This window comes from Anopheles merus, chromosome X (genome assembly GCF_017562075.2).
Source record: "Anopheles merus strain MAF chromosome X, AmerM5.1, whole genome shotgun sequence".
NCBI lineage: Eukaryota > Metazoa > Arthropoda > Insecta > Diptera > Culicidae > Anopheles > Anopheles merus.
In genome coordinates this window covers 12867348-12890677 of record NC_054081.1, presented here as the reverse complement: position 1 = coordinate 12890677, position 23330 = coordinate 12867348, and the positions used below count along the sequence as shown (strand labels likewise).

General features: G+C 47.0%; 1 protein-coding gene across 5 annotated transcripts in view; it reads right to left on the bottom strand.

The window, feature by feature from the left end:
* The window catches only part of LOC121599103 (neuroglian), a 14075-nt gene extending 2393 nt beyond the window's left edge, over positions 1 to 11682 (bottom strand). The window contains exons 1-5 of one of the 5 annotated variants that reach the window (XR_006005635.1): positions 8875 to 11682; positions 8457 to 8788; positions 8152 to 8362; positions 3776 to 3894; positions 112 to 1804 (exon numbers count right to left, since the gene is read on the bottom strand). Coding sequence is in view for 3 of the 5 variants with exons in the window: in XM_041926639.1 (XP_041782573.1) it covers positions 3776 to 3894; positions 8152 to 8362; positions 8457 to 8788; positions 8875 to 11630 (3418 nt within the window). In the remaining 2 variants the exon portion in view is untranslated. Of the gene's footprint in view, positions 1 to 111; positions 1805 to 3775; positions 3895 to 8151; positions 8363 to 8456; positions 8789 to 8874 lie in introns of those variants that run through there. The other 4 variants (XR_006005637.1, XM_041926639.1, XM_041926648.1 and 1 more) reach the window with 4 other exon arrangements.
* Positions 11683 to 23330: the final 11648 nt, after the last annotated feature.

Below are 23330 nucleotides of genomic sequence, written 5' to 3'. Positions count from 1 at the left end.
AGAACCCCTTATCTAGGAGGTGTTTGAGAGCATATTGAAAAATAAATAAACATAATAAAAATAAAGCATAAAACATTCGTACTACAAACTAAAAGTGAAAAGCATAAGTACCTACACATAATTGCGTGCGCTCAGTGCAACGCGGAAGCGTTTGGAGAGGGGAAAGAGCTTGAGGGTGGTCGCTGCCCGGATAACCGAAAAAAAAACCATAATCCGTGAAACAAAAACCAGCAAAAACGGAACACTGATAACTGGGACACCTTCTACGGCTTCTTCTTTTTACGGTTTTCATTGCTCGGCGGTGTTGTGTTTTCGATGATTGAGAAGGTGGCGTCGTGCGTGATGGTCGTGATGGAGTCGTCGCGTTGTAATGATTTCTGCTATTTTATATTTTTTTGTTCACGGAACCCGCTCAACACCCCGGGACAAGGTGTAGACGGTATGTTTGGGCGGCGGATCAAGGACAGCAAATTCGCAGTAGTTCTCTCCCATACCCCCCCCCCCCCCCCTCTTTTCTTGGACGTGCTATCTTGTACGCTTGTGAACAACATTCTACAGATAAAAGAATTTTAGCGGCGCAAAACGTACGCTCTCTCTAGAGAGTTTGTGTGTGCTTGCTGTGATGTTCCGTGAATTATTTCGATTCGTTGCACTATGCTATGCTAATCCTACCGGCCCGCCCGGGTGGTCCTATTTCAATTAAATGTAAAACTTCAATTCTTCATTTTCTACCAGCATTTGTTTTGTGTGTGATCTCTCCAGTAATCTATGTTCAAAACTCTATACGGGGTGGGTTTTTACAACAATATATTGCGCTCACTAATACGAGAAGAAAAACAAACAAACAAACGCATAATTATGCTGTGTGATGATTTCACTTTTGATTTTGCTCACTAGTTTTCACAATGTTTTTTCTTCACACCCCGCCGAGCGCGACTGACATTTAAAACTACATCCTAACACAAACGCATCATTTCACGTGCGCGATTGATGTGTGTGTTTGTGTGTGTACACCTAAACTTAAAATAAAAAACAACGGGTTTTCCTTCCCATCCGCCGGCCGAGAGGTGGCCGGAAAGATAAAAAAGGGGTATCGTGCGGTTCCCGGACTAACACACCAATATTCTTCCCCAGCCCGTTTTTATTGGGGCCATTTTGCATCGCTTCGATTGCTTACTAGCTAGTGTAGTGGCTTTCTTATTTCTTTTTTTATTGCGCAAAAAAAACTAGTTCGACGCAGTTGGAGGGAGAGTTGATGTGTGGGAAGAGGTGGGAAAGGAAAGTAGCGGTTGTGGATTTTTATAAGTTTGTTTCAGTTAGCTTTGAAACTCAATCCATAATTACAGAGAATCGATATTGGAGAGCATCATTTCGATATAAAATTTTCAAATTAACCTTGTTGAACGGTGCTTTTGAACTGTAACTGTCCCTTAATCATACTCCCCCCCTTTTCCCAACTCTCGCCGTTCCTGTTACTCTTTTTAATCCTAATACATTCTTCTTTCGTAGCGCTAACATGAATTCGGCTTTCGTTTCCAATCCACATTTACTCTACAATCTGTACGCTACTGTTGCGCGGGCAAACAAAAAGGGGGGATAGGTGAGCGCGTACGTATACACGCTAGAAGTTTGGACCAAAAAAAAGAAGAAGTGGTGTAGCTCTACAACGATTTTTTTCCCTAAAAAAAACACACACATATCCCTCACTAAACTAGTGTTGCGAACGCCTGCGAATTGCTATCCGCGTTTTTGCCACCCTTCCGGCCGTACTGTCCAATGAAGGAACCGTCCTCATTCATACCTTCTGCAGCACACACACACAGGCGGCACGACGCGTAGCCGAGTAGAAGAAGGGTGAGGAAAACATAATTGCGGGAAAAGAAATGGAAATGAAAGAAAACGGAAAATCAAAATTAAATAAATATATATAAGAGCAAATAAAAAAATATACACAACAGAGAGAAGATAACTTTTGATACGGTTTCTAGCTTCGGGGAAGACACAAAACCAGTGATGAAAAACGTGTGATAAAATAAATCTGTACACTATTGTATGTATGTATATATATAGTTGCTGTGTGGGTATATATGTTAAACTTCTGTGCAACTTGTTTGTCTAACTTTTTTTTTAAACTTAAATAACACAGCCAGAGAAAAACAAGCAAGCTTTAAAATGTTTTAATGAAATTGCACATAACATTGAAACAAAAAAAAAAACATTTTATTACTTTGGTGCAAACAGGGAAAGGATAAAACAAAGAAAAAGAAAAACACATATAAAAGTTCGAAACAAACACAGTTTGGTGGGATTGAACGGGCGATTAGGGAAGCAAGTAGCGGCGGTGTGCAAAACATAATCAACACACAGAAAAAGAAAGCAAGACAAAGCCAAATCTCAAAGGACACAAAAACAAAAACTCTTCAAAATCGTATAAAACAAAGCAACAACACACAAAAACTGATTAAAATGCGCACAAGGCACTGGGGGCTAGGGGAAAACGCACAGCGGGAGAAGTGGGGGACGCGATATTTAAAAGGCTCTTTTGGGTCAGCTCAGTGCGAGGATGAGCCGTTTGTGGTGCGGGAAAAGGCAAACAAGCGCGACGCGGAGAGTTGTAAAAGCTCGCTGATTTTTTTTTTTCGCGCACGCAAAGGAAACATAATTGACATATTTGATTGATTTATAATTATCGAGACAAGGGAAGGGGGATTTTTTTAAATAAATTTTTATAGAGACTTTCATCAAGGAAGGGGCAGCTGGGGTGTGTTAAAGTAAGTTAAACTAAATATTCTAAATCTAAAGCTAACAAAACTGGAATGTAAACCCACTCCCGTAACCTCGACCGTAGGAAACCAAACCCCCTCGCGGTTGTTAAAGTAATGCAACTAAATAGAATGTAAATGAGATCAATCGCAAAAGCACCTAGAATAGAAGACTATAAATAGAAAAGTATAAGAGAGAAAACAAATAAGAGAAAATGTAATATAAAAATAGAAAGAACAAACGAAAGAGAGGTAAGTGTGAGACTAAAAAGGACTAAAAACGTTTGTAAAGTGAATGAATAGAACGAAAACCGAAAAAAAAAAATATTGGGATGCACAAAGAAATGTGTAGGAATAAAATGAACCACTCCTCCCACCACACATAGCTAAATAAATCTATCATATATATAATGGATGACTAGTTATGATGGGTGGTGTGGTGGTGTGTGTAATAATAATCGAGATAAATGATGAATGTAGAATGTTTTGTTACTAACCCAAGGTACTAATAACTGATGCATGACGCAATTAGATGTACAGAGAGAAAGAGTGAGAGTGAGAGAGAGAATGGATGGCACGAATAAATGATACAGAGAGAGAGATGAAGAAAGAGAAAGAGAAAAAACATGGGATGAGTTAAAGGTGTGACTGTGAGCGGCGACAACAAGAGTGTGCGGGTGGGCGGGCGGCGGTGTGTGAACCCCATCCGACAGGTCGGTTGGACGGGTGGGTGGGTGGATGGGGGTGTGGAATGTTGGTTGATGTGATTGACACAGTAGGATGAAGAAATAGAATATGAAAATAAAAGGACGCACAGAGCGAGTGATGATCTGTGGTGCTGATGATGGCAGGAGGAAATTCAATATAGAACACACACATCATAGTGATGGATAGAAGAATATATGTATTATGAGCAGAGAGAGAGAGAAAAGAAAAAGGAAGAAAACAGGATGGGACTTGTTTGGTGGCTGGGGCATGGCAGTGGTAGTAGCATAACACAACACAAACATTACCTGTATCACCTTCACCGTATTCCGCCATGGAATCTGTATCACTTTCCGGTCCTACTTTTTGCGAGTTCAGCGATTGTCGGCCCTGGCTTTTATTGTCCAAACTGTAATCACGTAAAACACTACACTCCATTTGGTATCAAAGCAGTGGACGGCTACCGTCCGTGGCTATTGTTTTTAGTATGTAATGTTGTGGGGGATCGGGGATGTGGGGGATAAGGGCATTTTGGGTGGTTTTATTATGGGGAGTGATCAAAAAGGGGGGGGGGGGATGAGAGGGGTCGAGGGAGGAGTGATTGGTTGGGCAAAAAGGCTAATCATTAGCTCCCAACAACTGGGGTTCGAATGTATCCGCCCAGCAACGAACAAACACGACATTTCCTCGCCTTATGCGAATTTTGACTATGTTTTCCGTTGTTGGGAGAGGAGGGAGGGGGAAAATGATGTCTATCCTTTTCAACTCATCATACTGATTTTTTTTTAATTTTAATGTACAAACAAGGAAGAACGAAAACAAGTTTTCTAAGTGATTCGGAAAAAATGGGCATTAGATGGGCGATGCTACCAAGAGATTGTCAGTTTGTGGGAAAATGGGTAGTGTCGGTTGGTAGTTTCGACTTTTCTGCACAGCCGACACTCTCCAAATAGAGCCGAATGTGAGATTTTTTTAACACAATGCGGGACGAGGATGTGTGAGGAAGTTATGGATACAAAACGAGATACGATTTTAACCGGGAACAGTGCGTTCGGTTTATTCAAAGCTGATATTTACACACCCTTGAGGAGCCCAAGTACTCATCCGGAGGGAACAGAAAAAAGAAACAACTTCAGTATTTACACATTCGAGAACTTTCAAACGTATTTCTTCGATCGTTTTTTATCATCTTTTTTGCCTTATTAGAATTAAAATGCTAGTATTAGCTATAGTTATCAACAGGAACTGTGTGATTCCAGTGTCTGGTAGTATTTTGCTTTGTTTTTTGCATCTTTTTCGAATCGGAAGCCGTGAAACATGTTGTTCGATTAACGGAAGGTTTTTAGTAAATACTACCCCGTTTGCTATACTAAGGCCTTAACACCTAGTGGAGCATTCAATAATACTTCTGAAATATCTACATACGAATGCAGGTTACGGCAGGCGCCGCGTGTGTTGGAAACAGTAACCGAGTAGGTATTTAATTTTAAGATGAAGAAATACGTTAAACGCCCAAGAAGTAACGGATATGTTAGGATGCGATAACGACATACTAATTACGTCCAAATATTGGAAGATACATACAACTTGTGCTATTATATGTGTGATTGTATCCCTATGGATGAGCATTAAGGATGAAGGGAGAGATGCACGAATGTGAGAGAGGTGTTTTTGAGTAGTAAGAGGGCTCAAAAAATAGAGGGTTCTAAATATATAATACCGATTTAATTAGCAGTGTATGAGAGGTTACGCTTAAATAGAAGGAATATATAGGTATGACAGGGGCAGGCAGAGGGTGCGGGATAAATGGTTTTTATGAGCTAGGGTGAGGTAGACGAAGTAGAAGTAGAATTAGAAAAGGAAAGATCTCCAACGGTTATACAGTTAAAAACAATAGCATAGGGCGGTTTTGGAAAGTAAGTACATGTACAAATGTGTTATTTATCTAACAGATGCTTAAACACTAGGAAGGATGTTAAAGAGTATTTATATAGCTTATATAAATGCCTACACAGGAAAGATAGAGAGAACGATTAGTTAGAAAGAGGGTGGGGTTGGAGAGAAGGAACCAGTGCAGATGCAGATGAGATGCAATTAGGGATGAAAGGGAATTGGCCTGAAGATAATAGATGCTGCCGCGGCGGCTTTTGGGGTGAACACACGCACGGAACGGAGGCGCTGAAAAGGTGTGCTGGAATGGGTTAGTGTACTTATAAAATTATGCACGCAAATGCATGGTGAGTGTGGTGTGGTGAGTAACAGCACTTTTTTTGTTTCAATTTGAACGAAACCAAATTTTATACTCAAACGATTGTTTTGCATAATTCCTCATAAAAGTTCATCCAATTTGCAGCACTGTGCGGTGTGCTTGTACCAAAAGGGAGCCAATGTTTCTGATTGTGTGAAGCGACAAATGCTCACAATTGTTACATCTTCCAGCAAAATGTGTCCTTATCAGTGCTGCAAAATGTCATGATCATCACGAGATGTTCACCAACGAAAACAATGAACATATCCATTGTAGCTTGTTGCTCATTGCTGATACTCGCTGAACATTTTGATGACATTTTGTTTAGCACAAAACTCTTGATCAACCACTTGGTCATGACATTTTCTCCCTATGATAATGACGACATTTTTGGAATATACTAGAAGTGTGGTTCAAAATGAACATGCTTTCTCGCTCTGTCTGGTTTGACGGCCTGAAGCACCACATATCTCCCATGACTATCGTGATGATCACTAACAGAAAATGTCACGACCAAGTTACTTACCAAGAATTTGGTTGCACAAAATGTCACCAGGCATGTGATGATCGCCCCAACTGTTTGAGTCTCACCTCTGATCATCACAGTAGAGCTCGTGACGCTGACATGATTTTGTTTCAACCGAAATTTGTCACGACTATGTCAGTGCCGTTTTGCAAAACTTATCACAGTAACAAAAGTCATGTCATAGTGACTGACTAAACGATGATCGCAAAAATGTCACGATTGGCCACACGAATCGTTTTGACTATCACCTCTGATTATCACAATTGAATAGGTGACACTGACAAGGATTTGGTTTCAGTCAGATTTAGTTTATGACATTGGCAGTGACATTTTGCAGCACTGGCCCCAATGGATCGTGTGTGTGTGTGTGTGTTGGAGAGGGGGGGGGGGTTGTGTGAGTGAGTTAACAAGCGTTTGCTCTGTACAAATGTTGCCAACAATCGCGCCTACCGCCGACGGTACGCAGTCTTGCGAAAAACGCTGAAAACCCAAACACCGAAGAGGTTAATGCAAAATTTACCTTCAAGTACCAGGAACCACAACAAACCGTCACCTTCATGCCGCTCCCCTCCCGTGCTTCCCCTTGCATAGGAGCAAAGGGCGAGGGGAGGGAAGGGCTTTAGAGAGAACTTAACCATACATTAACAGACACAGCTTCCAGACACTGTTAAAAGCTCCACACACACAGAGTGAGAGAGAGAGAGGCAGCATCTCAGGAGTAGTGTTTAGATGGAAAATGGGGGATGATGATTGTTGTTGTTGTTGGTTAAGTTTCACTCGATTAAGAAGTGGGGAAGGAAAACCAGATTGGCGAAGGAGATGATCATGAAGGGAACGGTGGTCAGGGGGTGTTACAGCAGGAGAGAGAGAGAGTACGTACTGATAGATAATGAAGATGATACATACACACGCACGAAAAATGAATGAACAAAGAGTTAGATAGAGAGAGGGAGGATCCTGGCAAAGGATCTTTAAATACAAATGTGACTTCAAACAGAGCGAAAATTTGAAAGGGCGCAGCGCAGCTTCAGAAGCCAGAAGGGAGCGGCAGCAAAGGAAGGTTTGGCTACTAATCTACAGAGTGTAAATTCAGAGAAAAAAAAAACAACACACACACGAAGCGTGCGCGTGAAAATTGGAGCAGCAGATCGAAACGGGCAATGGAGAGATATTTTGTCGTGTACGTCATAGAGCGAGCGGGAAAATACACGCGACAAAAGTTGAACATGAAAGAATTAAAAAAGACACACACACAGAAGGTAATTGTGTGTGTGAGAGTGCATGTGGAAGATGAAATCTTGCGATTGAAGAAATAGGAAAAAGCAGCACAACGCGTTATGCACAAACGGTGTCAGATCACAATAACAATCACACACGCGAGACACAAAAAAAAAAACTCGATGTGTTACGTTAACAAAAACCAAACGCAACGCTGCAGAGAAAACAACAAATCCGGCAACACACACCAGGCAAAATGGAAACAGAGATTAGGAAGTTTACAGTATACAAAAACAAATCAAGGGTAACAGCAGCAGCAACAGTTCCCACCTCGTGAGGCGCACAAGAAACAAGGGTCTGGAAGACCCCATTTTGGGGTTTTAGACCCCCTTACTGTCGCATACACAAATCAATAGCAGTTGAGTTTTTCGCAAGAAAAAAGATTTTCTCTTGTGTACGTACGGATTTGTTTTGTAGTATAAATAGGATTAAAAGGAAACAGAACAGGAAAATTAGCTTGAAGAGCACAAAGGGGTTTTTGTTGTTGTTGTTGTTGGGGGATAGGGAACGACTTAGATAAGATGGTTAAAGTACCCCCTCTTTGCGGACTGCGCTTATGTGTGCACATGACACACACACACGCAGCAAAGCAAAAGGAGAAAACGAACCACCTGCGCGCGCACACAACTTACGGTTGCGAGTACTCCGGGAAGCCGCCCTCCTCGGTGTAGTCGTTGCGGCCGTTGGCCAGCTCCCGATCGTGCACGTCGTATTTGCCGCCCCGGTTGCGCTTCACGATGCAGATGATGATCAGCACCAGTATGAGGAACGCGATCGCCAGCATCATGCCGATGAACCAGCCGGCCGTCGCAATGTTATCGCCCGGCACCTTCACGGAGCTCTCTGGAAGGCGAAAGGTGTGGAATTTGAAATTATGAAAAAAAAAATAAAGAAAAAAAGAAAAAGCCTCATTTGAAAGCCCCTTCAGTGTACATACGGATGCCGTAGGTGTCGACTTCCTGCGTGGCCGATTCCGTCTGATATTCGCCGTCGACCGACACGACCCGGAACTCGTACAGATGGTCCGGGTTGATGCCGTGCACGATCAGATAGTTTTCGTACAGCTCCGGATCGGTCGTCTGCCAGCTCGACTCGTCCTTGACGCGGTACTTGACGTAGAAGTGCGAGCCGGCCTTGCCGCCGAGGGCCGGCTGCCACACGACCTTGATGTTGGCGAGCCCGTTCTCCGACCGGATGTTTTCCCAGTAGAAGTTGGGTACGTCCGGTGGCAGACCCAGCCCGGACGAGGTGGCCCGCTCGATGTAGAAGCTGCGGTGATGCGATAAAAGAAAGAGGAAGAAAAAAAATACATTTAAATGCGCGCGTTTCGAGCATCGGGTGCAATCCCCACTTACTCTTGCCCTTCGCCAGCCTTGGTGGTGGCGACGACGTGAATACGATACTTGGCAGCCGGCTTCAGGCGGCCCAGCTTCGCCTCCAGCACGGCCGGATCGGAGATGTGCGGTTCGCGCTCCATCCGCGGGCCCACCGTCGTGCCCTTCACCTCCTCGTAGTAGATCCGGTAGCCGGTGAGCTTGCCGTTCGGTTGCAGCGGTTTCTTCCAGCGCAGCAGGAACGCGGACGACCCGAGCGGGTACGCCTCGAGCGCCTGGATCGTGTTCGGCACGCCCTCGGGCGTGTCGAACGACAGCGTCGTGCTGGCCGGCCCATTGTACCGGCCGTTGTACGCGAGGATGCGGGCGTAGTTGGTCGCGTCCGGCACGAAGTCCGTCACGAGCGCCTGCTTCGAGTCGGCGGTGATCAGTATCTCGCGCAGGTTCTCCTCGCCGTCCGCCTCGGTCCAGGTTTGGATCTTGTAGCCCTTGAAGTGGCCGCGCAGCGATTCGGGCGTCACCGGGTTCCAGCTGAGGATGGCCGCCGTCGGTCCCGTCACCTGGATCAGCGTAAAGTTGGCCGGCGCATCGAGCGGCGTGTCCTCCCCGCTGTACGCCATGATTTCCCACGGGCCCGAGTTCGCCTCGCCGCGATCGTTCAGCGCCACCACCTTCACGCTGTAGCGCGTGAACGTCGGCAAACCTTCGACCGTGTAGGACGACTGGCGCCAGTCGCGCACGTCCGCCGAGTTCCACTCCGCGCCGGGTATGTCCCGCCGCCAGTAGACGCGATAGTGCAGGCCGGGCGCGTTGTGGTCGACCTGCGCGAGCGGGCGCCACTTAATTACGAGATTGGTCGGCGTCGTGCCTTCGCCCTCGAGATTGTCCGGGTTTTTGTACGGCACGCTCGACTCGGTCGTGCAGACGTCGCTGTGGCCGGACGGCAGCGACCGGCCGACCTTGTTCACCGCGATCACGCGGAAGGTGTAGTTGTTCCAGGGCGTGGTGTTCACCGTCCAGGCAAAGTCCGTGCCGGGCACGTCGTCCGACAGCACGTCGTACGTGTCGGGCGTGAACGAGGTGTTGTACTCGATGATGTAGTTCAGGATCGGGGACCGGTTGTCGCCGTTCGAGATCCACTCGATCTGGGCCACCTTGCCCTTGCAGTTGACGCGCGTCAGCGTCGGCGGGTTCGGCCGGTCCATCACGGTGAGCGTCGCGTTCGCCATCACCTCGTCCAGGTCGGTGCGGGCGAGACAGGTGTAGGTGCCCGTGTCCAGCTCGATCGTCTTCGAAATCATCAGCGAGTTGTCGGAGGTGCGGATGAAGCGCGGCTGGTTCTCGAAATCGATGATCTCGCCCTTGGTCAGCCACTCGATCGTCAGCTCGAGCGACGAGTCGGCGATCGCGTTGCACCGGAACGTGACGGTCGTGCCCGCCTCCGCCTCGTAGTCCTGCGGCGGATCGTTGATGACCGTGCGCTCCTTCACGATCAGCTCGCCGGACGCCGACTTGCTGCCGAGATTGTTCACCGCGTGGCACGTGTACTCGCCCGCGTCGTCAAACTTCACGTCGCGGATGAACAGGTCGCCGCTCGGCATCGTCTGGTACCGGCCGCCGGTCAGCTCGCGGTCGTTCCGCAGCCACTTGACCTGCGGCTTCGGCGCACCGAACACCCGGCACGTCATCGTCACGTTGCGCTGGTCGACGGTGAACTCGCGCTTGGGCGGATCGGTAATTTCCGGCGCGAGCGCCAGCACGTTCAGGTACACGTCCTTGTACACGTAGCCGAGCGAGTTGGTCGCGTTACAGCCGTAGTTGCCCGTGTCGCTCTTCTGCAGCTTGCTGATGTAGATGCTGGACGAGCCGACGATGCGGCGCGCATTGCTCTGGCTCACGTCGATCTGCTTGCCGTTGTGGATCCACATGATGTTCGGCTTCGGGTTGCCGGCCGCCTCGCACTTAAACTCGGCCGTCTCGCCCTCCGCCGCGTTCACGATCTCCGGCTCGACCGTAAAGTACGGCACCGCGTTCACCGCCAGGTTGATCGAGTACGAGTCCGCCTGCCCGACGCCGTTCGACACCTCGCACGTGTACGTGCCCGCATCCTCCGACGAGACGCGCCGTATCTTGAGCGACTTGCCGTAGTTGTCCTGCTGGATCTTGTCGTTCCACACGATCGCGCGCCCGTTCTTCGTCCACACCGTCTCGGGCAGCGGCGTGCCGCCGTAGATGCAGAACAGCTCGATCTGCTTGCCCTTCAGCGCGACCTCGTTCTTGCGCGACACGTACTGGCGCTGGGGCGGGTGCCGGTTCTGGGCCGCCGAGATGCCCGTCTGCTTTACCTGCAGCAGCACCCGGTTGCCGATCTTGTACTCGCTGCGAAACACGGACGAGGCGGCACAGGCGTAGAAGAAGTCGTTCGATTCGTCGTCGCGCGTCACGTTCGAGAACCACAGGTTGCCCTCCGGGTCGAGCGTCATGCGCGAGTTGTTGATGCTCCGGATGCCGCCGTCCATGTTCTGGATCATCCAGTAGACGTTCGGCTTCGGCCAGCCGTCCGGCGGCTGGCACACCAGCTTGAACGGTTTGCCCTCGTCCGCCTGCAGCGTTTGGGGCGACCCGTCCTTGAACGAGTTCAGCTCCGCCTTGCGCACAAACACCGAGTTGGAGGTGGCGGTACCGTGCTCGTTCTCCGCGAAGCACTGGTACTGGCCGAGATCTTCGTCGCGCGGTGACGTAATTACCAGCGTACCACGCCCCGGCTGCTGGGACATCCGGTCGTCGTACGTTTGCCATTCGAACTTTTTGCCGTTCTTGATCCAACGGTATCTGTGCGGGAGGAGAGGGAAAGAAAACAAAGATGAAGGTTAGAAAAGGGTTAGGGGGGAGCATTGGATATTTTTTCTCTCTAAACAATTTCCGCTAAAAAAACACATACACACACACAAACAGCAGAGCTCAGCGATTTTTCGTTCAAGCGAAAGGGACGGGAGAAATAAAAACATCCAAACATGTTTGTGTCTTTCACATTTTGTTGGAATTTGCTAACGAGCGTTAGGGTGGTGTCGCTATCGCCTATCAAAACGATCATGTTCGGACGGCCAAAGGAAGGAAGACGGCCACCAAAACGTCTTTTCTCCCCCGCTGGGCCGGATACGCGCGCCGCCATTATTAAATTAGGTCTGCCCGGCCGTAGGCCTAAACAACTAACAACTGTCCAAAAGATGCAGGGGACGCGAGCAGCAACAGCAACACACACACACACGCGCAACAAACACTTTCAACCCGAAAGTTCATGCTGCGCGAAGCTATCTTTGGAATCCATCGGTACGGTATAAATTGAACTCAATTGTCGTACCAAGGCAAGAGCATGCGGCCATAGGCGGAGAAGATTCCAACACAAAGTTGCCCCCCCCCCTCTACTTCGAAGACACTGGAAGCGTGTGTGTCGTGGATTACACATTATTTGCATTATTTACCGAGCAGGATGACTTCCCGGTGTCTTTAAAGGGCCTTTGGGCACTACGAGTGGAATACATTTTGCAGTGTCACGATGCTCGACAATCTTCACAATTGTTGGCAGAGTCTAAGGAGAGTGCGCGTATTCCAGGAGATGCCTCATTACGGCGGATGACATCTAACAGTGTACCGGGAGGAGTGAGATATAGCGTCTAAAACGGAGAACATCCTGTAGATGTTAAACCATAACATCTGAGCAGTTCCTCATGGCGCACAAGGTCGCTAACAACTGTTTCCTGGATGAAGAAGTTGAGCAAGAAAAAAAAACAGTTGCCCCTATGTACTCTGAACGCACGAGAGCAGGTGTGACGGGGAGTAATACTGACATACATAGTGTGACAGGCAGTAATGAGAACAGAATTCCATTCCAACCAACTAGACGACCGGTTTAATGAGCCGTGACCGGACTGTAGCATCACCATGTGTACCATTCACCGGCGCGCACCAACCCTTGCTGCAGGATATCTCCACTAGAAGAGGGCGGCGTATGGTGGCCGGTGTGTGGTGGAAGATAGCGAGTTTAAACGCGACCTTGCAACAGACATGCGGCACCACCACCATCAGGAGCGGCTTCGCATAGCGTCATCAGCGATAGATATATATAAATATATATTTACATATCAGAGCATTGGAGCATTGCATACACGCCACACACACACACACGCGCGCGTGCCCACAACCCATCTCCTCCTGCTTCCACTCTTGCTACTCTCTTTCTCTCCACACGTCTCGGTGTGTATTTATATCTGCACGAATTGACCGTGCAGATGACATGAGCATGGGGATGATGGGCGATTGTGTCTTGCAGTTTACCCCGCTATCATCGGAATCACCGAAAGCGTGACATCATCGCTCAAATAGTCAAGCGACAGGAGAAAAAAAGTAGCGCGTGCGTGTGTGTGTGTGCGTTCGTGTCAGTATCTATTTGTTGCAGCTGTAGAGGTGTAGAAAGGAGGAGGAAGGCTAGGAATGCGAGGAAGATGACGAAACCTAAGAGTCGTTTGACAGGTGGTCGTCGCTCGAGTGCAACAACAACGGGTATGTAAAGCCTCTCTAGCAGTAGTGCTCCATAATAATGGTGACATATTGAAGTAAACGGACGGGGTTGTAAGGAGATGGAGACGGCAACGCGAGAAATCTTTAACTGTGCTGTCATAGTTTGTAAGCCCGTTCCTTAGCGTACCAAAGAGCAAAGAGCAGCAATGGGATGGGAATCATCAGATTGTTTTTGCTTTCCGTTCTCTGCTTTTCGCATCTCCAATGTTTGTGTCTTGCCACCATGAAGACGCTTGGGAGGGTCTTTTGATGGACCATAATGTTGGGTTTTATCGATTTCGAGAAGGAGCAAACGGTTTGGAGTCCGTCTTTGGGTCTGGAGGCGATGGAGTGTTGGGAGACCGGAGAGAGATCAAAACCCCAATGCCCCCGGGAGGTTAAACAAATAACATTGAAGCGAAACTTAGCAGGATAGTTAAAAGAGAGATCCGACGTTTGGAAGTGACCGATTTTTCGTACTTTGATGGTCCCCCCTCCGTACTCCTCCCTCCTCTCTTTCGCAATGTGATGATTGAATGACTAAAGAGAAGGGGAGTGAAGTAATGATGTCATGCCAGAATATTCCAAGAACTTTATATCGATGGCGTATGCACAGCCGAAGCGATCGAAGCGCGTACTTGGGACCGGCCACTCAGACTCCTCCTTTGTCACGGTCTGTCATGTTCTCTATCTAAAAGCCGCTTCATAAGATATTCAAATTATATACAATTACGTAATCTGTCGCCATACGCCCCTAACTAGCGCCCATACGGGTTGTGGAGCGAGCGCGATGCCGTTCGCGATTTGTGCCATTTCCTTCCATAGAAGGGAAACACGACGCTTTCGTGATATTGCTCCGGAGGTGGAGGGGGGATAGTGATATCCAACTATCTGCAAGAATGTTTGCATATCGGAATTGGACCCAAACACACACACACGCGCACGCCAATAAAATAGCCTGTGTGGCATAATATGGCGAAACATCCGGAGGAACATTGAGAACGTTGGAACGAACAAAATAGTTTGGAATATTGGCTAGAGTGCCTCGGATTGTCTCCATTTCCCTTTTACTGACAAAAACACGAGCGAGGGTTATTAGTGAATCTCACAATCTTTGCTGGTGCCTAACTACTGGGGCCGGATTTCAGGACGTGGGTGTCCAATGTTTTGGATTGTTGGAGATAGCGCTCCCTCTTACACATCCCATAAGGTGATTGCCATTTTGAATGTGTACACACCAACTTCGGCTGTCATTTTCCGGAGTCCACCGTGTAACACTTTTTAGGATTCTTGAAAGTTCCTCAACGGATAAATATTTTTAAGTCACCGCTAGGTTCTCCCTTTTCAAGAATATAAATTAAGCCTTACATAAGACGACTTCACGCAGGCGATTAACGGCGCGCCCGGGAGCTTCTCGTCGAAATCAATACTTCGTTCCGCAGCTACCTCTTATACTCGCTGCTGCTGCCCCTTTTCCACCACCGCATGGTGCGGGGCCCTAAAGCGAAGCCTAACTAATGAACGCTTTTCCCTCTTCTCTTCGTGCACCTTTCATTCTTCTGCCAGCTCCGGGGCATTTCTTACGCCCTGCTGATCACCACTCCTCGCCTCGCCTGCTAATCGGGGCATCTGGGGGGTACCATAAATTTATGCGAACGCCGCCGGACCATTTATTTTTATGAGACCCTTCCCAGCAATACAACACACATACGGGGAATGAAGTGCGAGAAAGCGAAAACCTCCAACTAAGCGGGAAGAGAGCGAAAGAGAGAGAAAGGGAGAGATAAAGAGGAGACAGGGTAAGGTGACCGGTTCCGGTGGTGAACGTTAATAAAATGACCCTTTCTTCCTCGCGGTCGAGGTCTTTCGTTAACCGGTGCCCGGGGCTTAAGTGAGTGAATTAATTTTGAAAAGGGAGTCAACAAACACACCACTGCTGCCTAAGCCCGTGGTTGAAGAAGAAAAGCGGGGTTATAGTTTTCCGCTCCGAAGGAGGGTCCGATTCGCACACGATAAAACTAAAATGGCCACACTCCACGCGCCCTTCCCCGAAACAGTGCCCTTCGGGCGACATTGACGACACAACAGGCCGGTGCGGGGTTGCGGGTTGCCATTTTGGCAAGTCTCAGAGATACCTCATGTGCTGTGTGGGTGTGTGTGTGTGTGTGTGAGTTCGGGAGAGACGAAAACATCGATTAAAATCCCATCAAACAATCATCGAATCGTGAGGAACCGTCTGGACGCATCGATTTGTCCGGATAAACACGCTCTTGCGCGGGCAGGCAGACCCAGGGAAAGCGACAATGGATATGTATTCTCGTTTTGCACCGAGGAGTGTGTTACTCCTCCGCCATATGGTTGTCTCCTTGTACGGAGAGACAAGGATATGCTCCCAACACCGGATGTGTCCGGGCTGTCGGGCGACCGGTGTGTGTGTTCTGGTGCACAAGCAGCACACTGCAGCGCTTTGTGAGGTGCATTTAAATAAATATAAATTCTCACTCGCCATATGTGCTTTTCCCTTTCCCAGGACCGATTTGGACGCCGCCAGGATATGTGCGCGCTTCACTGGAGCGGAACCGTGAGGAGTGTTAACGGGAAGGGAGTATGCTGGAGACAAACAGAGCACACAGACACACACCAAGCATTCGGTTATCCTGTCAAAAACAAAAGCCTGGCCTTCCCCGCGGGGGGATGATGTGCGCTATGCACCCCAACAACTTGAAATTCTTTGCACAACAGTTTTAGCCACACACATACACAAGTCGTTGTAGAAATTGAATTTCTTGAAAGGATTAGTCTACAGGATTATTGGCACCAGACCAGATCGGTTGGATCATTTCTCAGTTAGATACCAAATCCTGGCTATTGGAGCGCTGTAATGATGTTTTCGCATACGGGAATAATAATTTCTGCAGATCTCTAGACAACTTCTCCAATATATTTTGTGCCTCAGACGCTGCAGACGTCAAGTATACGTAATGTTGCGTCCTACGAACAGGCAATCTATTCAGCGGCAGTCTATTTATCGTCTTCAGATATTCACCTTGATGCTAATCTTTGTCCAAAATGTCGTCCAAAACCTCCTGGAAAACATCTCGAGCTTCAAAACAATCAGAGTTTGACATTCTTCAAATTTATCAAAATTTGGAGGTGAGAACCAGAAACCAGAATTTGACAGTTCCATTAGTTGTGCACACATATCCGATTTGAGATGCACAACGCACAGTTACCAGCCCTGACACCCTCCGTTTTAAAAGCCTGAGTCTTGATGGGAAAAACGAAACCTCCACACACGGCTCTATCTCTCTCTCTTAACCTTTTTTTGCTCACAGTGCTACCATTTCGCTCCGCTTGCTGGTGGCCGACCGCGGTTTTGGGTTACAAATTCCCCTTTCCCGCGTTCCGTTTGCATGCAATTTGCTGTGTGCTGCACACACCGCTGTGTTTGGGTGCTGTTCTCCTTTGGCCGGACTTTGGTGCGTTGCATTATTCGCGCGTGCTAGGGAAGGGAACAGGGAAAGGACCGCCACCGCACTGCCCTGTAACGGATACAGCGGCGTATGTCGTAACCCCGGTGGGACACATGGCAGCGAGCTAAATCGTTTGTCCGTAGCGGCGCCAAGGCAAGAGGTCAAAACCGTGCCGACACGCGGGCCAAATCACACTGGACCCGCCCGGCCTGCTGGTGTACATTACACCCGGTAAGTGGTCTCTAAAATATATCCTCCCGACCGACGACCCGGGTGGTGCTGTGTGCCTGGAGTGAGTCGGAGATTTCGGAAGCGACAATTATTAACGACTGCCCAATTATCCTTCCCTGGGCTGGTTTGCCGGTCCCGTTTGCTGACCCTTTTCTATTAAGGGATGTGTGCGTGTTTGCTGGGAATGTTTTTATGGGTTTCTGGGTTGTCAGGGTGCGGGTAGAATTAGAGTGCAGCGCACACAACAACGGCAAGAGCCTGATGGACGCAGAGCAGATGGTTTTCCAACTGACGCGACTCTCGGCAGAAGAAAATCCTCAGCAGGGAGCTGTCGTCACGCGGCCGAACATCAGGGTCCTTGATCCTTACGGTACACAGGACACACACACACACGGCTCAAGGTACCTCCGACGTACGTGTGTGTATAAGGGAAGCAACCCGCTCACACACACACAGACAGCTGTTTGTTTCCATCCAAATCCAATCGGGAATTGTTTCCGTTCCGGTCAATTTAGGGATGCAACAATCTCATTTCATTTGCAGGCGCAAAACTGTCGGTGTTGCAGAGCACGGCAAAGTTTGCAGTGGAATTAATTGCTTCCCAAATGGCGCACGAGGTTTTGCGCGGCCACGCACAAACCCATTAGGAGAAAGCAAGCCATTGAAGTGCTCCCGCCACTGTAGGACGGGAGGGAAAAAAAAGGATGGAGTTGTGTTTGGGTTTGGAATTAGAATTAACCGCACCGCGCAAAAGGGACTCATTTGCGGCCCCCCTTGCAACTGTCCCGCATATCAACATGGTGTTGGTTTGCGGGCGCGTGCCACAAGTATTAAGGTCCGTCATATTTTCCCATCAATATCCGTGTCTCCCGGCCCTCATTATTGGACGTTTTTCCTCTCCGCGGTGTGGTGTGTATTAATGGGTAAATATAGAAACACACACACATAGCACACCCGGGAGCTGTTAACATTAACGGATTGTTTATTGGAAAACTTTTGCCCAGCGCACGCTCTGGACATACGCCTTGTGCTTGGCCGTATATTGGCTTGGGACCAAAAAAAGCGGCCGTGATTATAATAGCGCTGCTCTTGTAAACAGCATTCCACAGCACACTGTCCGTGTCCTAATATTAGACGATCTCAATCAATGCTCTTCTGGATCGTACCACAGACGGTGATGCAATTTGGCCACTATCGAGCCCCAATTGGCACTGGACATTCCGTGGGGCCACGCAAGAGGCAAGCGCGAGTTGAAAGGTCCGCCCTTGTTTTGATTCCAGCTTTCAATCAGCGGTCAGGTCGGTAAAAATAAAAGACACAAAATTAGACTCAATCAAAGTACGCTGCTGGTTTGATGAGCTCAGAAGTCCAGCCAGAAGCGACGCAAAGCTCAATTAACAAGCTGTAAACAAGGTAGGCGGTTACGTGCAGTCGGTAGAACACGAGAGTGGCGCAATAAATAAGGTAATATTGCATAAAACGAACAGAGTCATGAATCAGTGAAGTTGATAAAAAAGCAAATAAATAAATATTAACAAGTGCTGTAAAAGTTTACAGCAGGAAGATTGTGAGATGAAAGGGAGAAAACCATAAAACAAGGATAATATGCTTAAGATGAAACCATTTGAAGCGCATAAAAACAAGCAAGTAAAACAGAGACACAGGACAACGCGAGAATTTAAGAGCAGGAGCAAAAACGACCCAAGCTATTAAGGCAGATAATAAGAGCTCGTGTGTGCTGCTCTTGCAACGACCAAAAAGAGCCAAAAACAAAACACATGGAACGCGTCCCGATCGTGCCTAAGAGAACGTGATCACCATCCTCTCCTGCTCCTGTTCTTCTTTCCCCTTCTCCACGCCTTTTCCCCTTTTGCCTGCCTCGTCTTGCTCATTGCTCCCACCCTTTTAACCTAGTTTTGCCATCGATTTTCACCCTACCCGCGTGTCGTGCGTGAGTGGAGCAAAGACCGTGTGTGTGTTTGTGTGTGTGTGTGGAGATGTACGCGTCGGCTGTTGTGTTTTTTTTTGTTCACCCTCTTAATTCCTCTAAAACCACTTTCCCCTGCGGTCGTCGTGTGGCGCGCGCGTGTGTGCGCGCTCTTTAAATAGGGTTCGCGCCCCGCTCCCCCCATCTGTACCGCGGTTGCCTCAAAGTAGCAAAACCGACACCCCGCGCGGCTAAGAGGAAAACGGTTCCGTGTAACCTGATACTGCGTGCGCCGCTTAAGGACGAGCAGGCCGAGGCGGGCGGCTGCGTCGAGAAAGACGAGTCGAACACAAACATAACCTCCTTTTTTCTTTGCTTCCCCGGCCGTTCGGGTTTCACAAGTTTGGGTGTGTGTGTGCGAGAACGCGCCTTCAGTTTGTTTTTCTTCGCTTGCCCATTTTCTTCACTCTCGCTCACTTAGCGCTGTGTCAGGCGGAGCGGAGCTGCAGCAGCGAAGACGAGCGCAAAGCCGCGCATGCAAAGCGGGAGACATTATTGCATCGGCCGCCCGGGGATGGTCGGTCACAAGACGGGAAAAGGAGGGAGTGGAGTAGGTGCCATAAAGGAGCGAACGGACGCACGGTTGGTCGGGGCAAATGGTTTTGTAATTGATACATTAACCTTCTCCTCCGTTTGACGCGCCCATTAGCCGGGCGAGACCGGCTAGCAGCAGCCGTCGCCGTTGTAAAAAGCCCATCTTGTCACCGGCGACGTTGACATTGCATTGTAAAACAGAGAAAAGAGGCTCTGTGTTGTTTGCAGAGTGTCACCAGGCGCAGTTTACAGACGATTATCAAACATTACTCAAACATTCTAGTTGTTGCTGCAGTTGCCGCTAAAACATGGTAGAAGTACATCGCGTAGGAAGTTTGTCGCATGAAATTAAATGAAAAAATATCCCAACGCAACGAGACAATTTTACAAGTTGTTTCACCTGATATCCCAACATCAATAGTATGATTTTTTTTAGGCATATACACTCATAATTGAATAGAAATGGAGCAACAACTTTGAGAACTGAGAACTGAGACATGAACCATTTTATTAAATTTACCACAATGTTTTTAATTTTCGTTTTGTTTTGTTCTTCAAAAAGGTAAAGTGATATCAATATATAATATCCATCACATGATATCACAAAAGTTTTTTGTTGGTCAAACCAAATTCTAATTCTCAATTCTAATAGCGATATCAAGGCTTCCAGAGAAATATGTCAAGTAGAAGAGTTTTATCCACGAAAGCGTCTACGAGTTCTTTCGATGCCAGAGATAATTCAAGCCCGTAATTCCTCGATATGGGGAAAAGGCCCTAGCGAAAAATGAATCGAACTCAATGTTTTGGCAGTTTTGAAGTAAAATATTTCATGTTTTTGCTTTGGAAAAGAAGCAGTTTTTTTTTAAATAAAACTATGAATATATATGAATTAAACGCCATTCAAACCTAGTTTTAGGTACCAACATGACAAAAAAGAGATACTTCAACGCAATTATATAAGAATAGATCATTAAAGGGTTTTCCAAGTCATATTCGAATGTGCACATCATTATTCGCCGCCTATTCAATGATTTGCAACAGCTGCCATACAATGTATTCGCAATTACAATAAAGTTTCAGTTCTTACACATGATTTTCAACACGTCAAAAAGAGCTGTCAACTGTGCATCTCGATTAATTTGCCGCAACAGACTTCTAAAAACAACAACTACATTTCAAAGATCAATCGAGTCAAATTTCTCGACGAAGTAAAATATACAGGGGTTTTCACGTCAGTTTCGAATGTAAACATTGTTATTCAGCGCATCCAAGATGTTTTTCAACAGCTGTCAAATTAAGTAATCGATTCAAAATGAAATTTCAGTTTCAACACATTATTTTCAACACATTCAGGGTTTTCCAAGTCAATTTCGAATGTAAACGTTGTTATTCACCGCGTGCGAGATGTTAATCCACATCAATGTGATATTTCATTTCCATCATAATAATTTTTATATTTTTACACCATGATTTTCAACACGTCTCAGGCTGGATTGAGTTTGGCAGTTCTTTGTTATGTGTTGAATCTGAAATTTCATTTTGAATCAAATAAACCATTTGACAGCTGTGGAAAAAAATCTAGGATCTTGGAACAATGTTTACATTCGCAACTGATTGGGAAAACCCTGTAACAAAGAACTGTCACGCTCAATCCAGCTTGAATCGTGTTGAAAATCTTTGCTGAAGAAATTAACCAACATGATGATGGAAATGAAGTATCAGATTGATGTGGATTAACATGTTGCAAGCGGTGAATAACAATGTTTACATTCGAAAGTGACTTGGAAAATCCAGTAAAATAAACTACTATGTATGATTTCCAACACTTCAACAGTCTGTTGCCATCGTTTTTTTTTCACCGGGGTTTAAAAATCCTAATCTCATCACCGTTGACCGTTGAACTGATGAAAATCATGCTGAAGAAGTTAAAAATTATTGTGATGAAGAAAATGAAATATCCGAGTGGTGTGGAATAACTTCTTGCAAGCGTTGAAAAAACAATGTTTACAACCGAAAGTAACTACGAAACCCCTGTAAGATTTACCAGCAGATGCTGTTTTTATCAGTTCGACAATAAGTCTCAATTAATATTGTGAGCAAGATTAAAAAGCTATGATACGATTTATCTAAAGATAGGAAGGCAAATTTCACCCCAAAGCATTTTCCCATTTTGCCCCGCATGGAAAATTAGCAACTTGTGAATCATCCACTTTTATTTAATATTTATAGGATACTTACAACTCCTTGTATTATACGGAATTTTTACTCCAAAATGCGAAAAACTCATAACCATTATAAGAGTGCTTCCACTTTATGCTGAATATGTTGTGATATTACCATCCAAAAAATGCCACAAACATTCCCTTACATTAGCATCGATTCGATTCCATAAATTTAACCCTGATGGCAAAACACATGTGAAAACAAAACACCATACTGCTGACAAAGGACTAGAATGCGAACGACAACCACCAGAGGTTTCGGTCACAAAAAAAAGAACGAACCACACAAAAGCACAAACCACCGCGTCGTCGTCCGTCAGGCTAGCGCTCTATGCGGTTTTCCCGGTTGCCTGGTCGGGGGAAAAAAAACGCGGAGTTCCATGTCTCGGGCATGTCCTCGACGAGTGTGAGCAAAATATCCTTTCAAATTCATCTATCAACATAGACATACACACACACCTATATAGAAGCACGTCCAAAAAACAGTCTGCCAGTATGTGCGGCTTTATGGTATGCGAGACCGAGAGAGCCTCCTTTGCTGGCAAAAATCGATCGATAATATTCACCATACCACACACACACACACACACACACACACGCCGATGCCCCCCTTTCTGATACCACGCGGCGTCACAGCTCACTATATCTATCTCTCTTTCTCTCTCTTGTTGGTTGTGTGTTTTGTATATTGCCGCATTTTCCTGCCATCAGAACATAGCAACAAACACACAGACACATAGATGGGTTAGATGGCGCGGTGTTGTAATGCCGCATATTTTCCACCCATCGCACATCCCCCCAACAATTCGCCCGAGAGATGTATGTATACGCCATCAGCGCGCGAAAGAGAAGCTGTGTGTGTGTGCAAGTGAAAGAAAGAGTGCGGAATAGCAGCAACGTGGCAGGACCTGCGCACACCAATATACACGCAACACATGCCATCCCTTTAAGGGGGGGGGGGGGATGAAATCTTGCCGCCCCTTTCGGTACCAACCCCCTTAGTGTCTATGATGGGATTTCCACTCCGAGAAGCCCCAGACATACACCACTTCGGAATATCCTTTTGGAAATTGCTTTAGTTACCGCTCTCTCGCATCTCTATCTCTCCTTGCCTTCAAAGCGCACAGCCGGGCGAGAGCACTAGATGGACAAAGCGAAAGAGATCCTGAATTTCCTGTCCATGTCCTTGGGGCTCGCTGCCGCGAAAAGCGAATGAGAAAGAGGAGGCCAAGTTTACGGTCTCTCCACAACAATGTTGCTCGACGACGAAGACGACGACGGCCTACGGAGCACCAAGAACATTTCAAGGCGAACGGGGCACATTTTCTTTGGCTTTCCCCAAAAATGCTCTGGTATTCTTTGTCGTCGCCAAAATAGTCTATCCCACTCCCAACTTGATTGCCTGGTTTTCTCCTCGTTCGGCACATAGAGGACGAAACTTGCAAGCGACCACCAACAACAAAGGCAGAATGA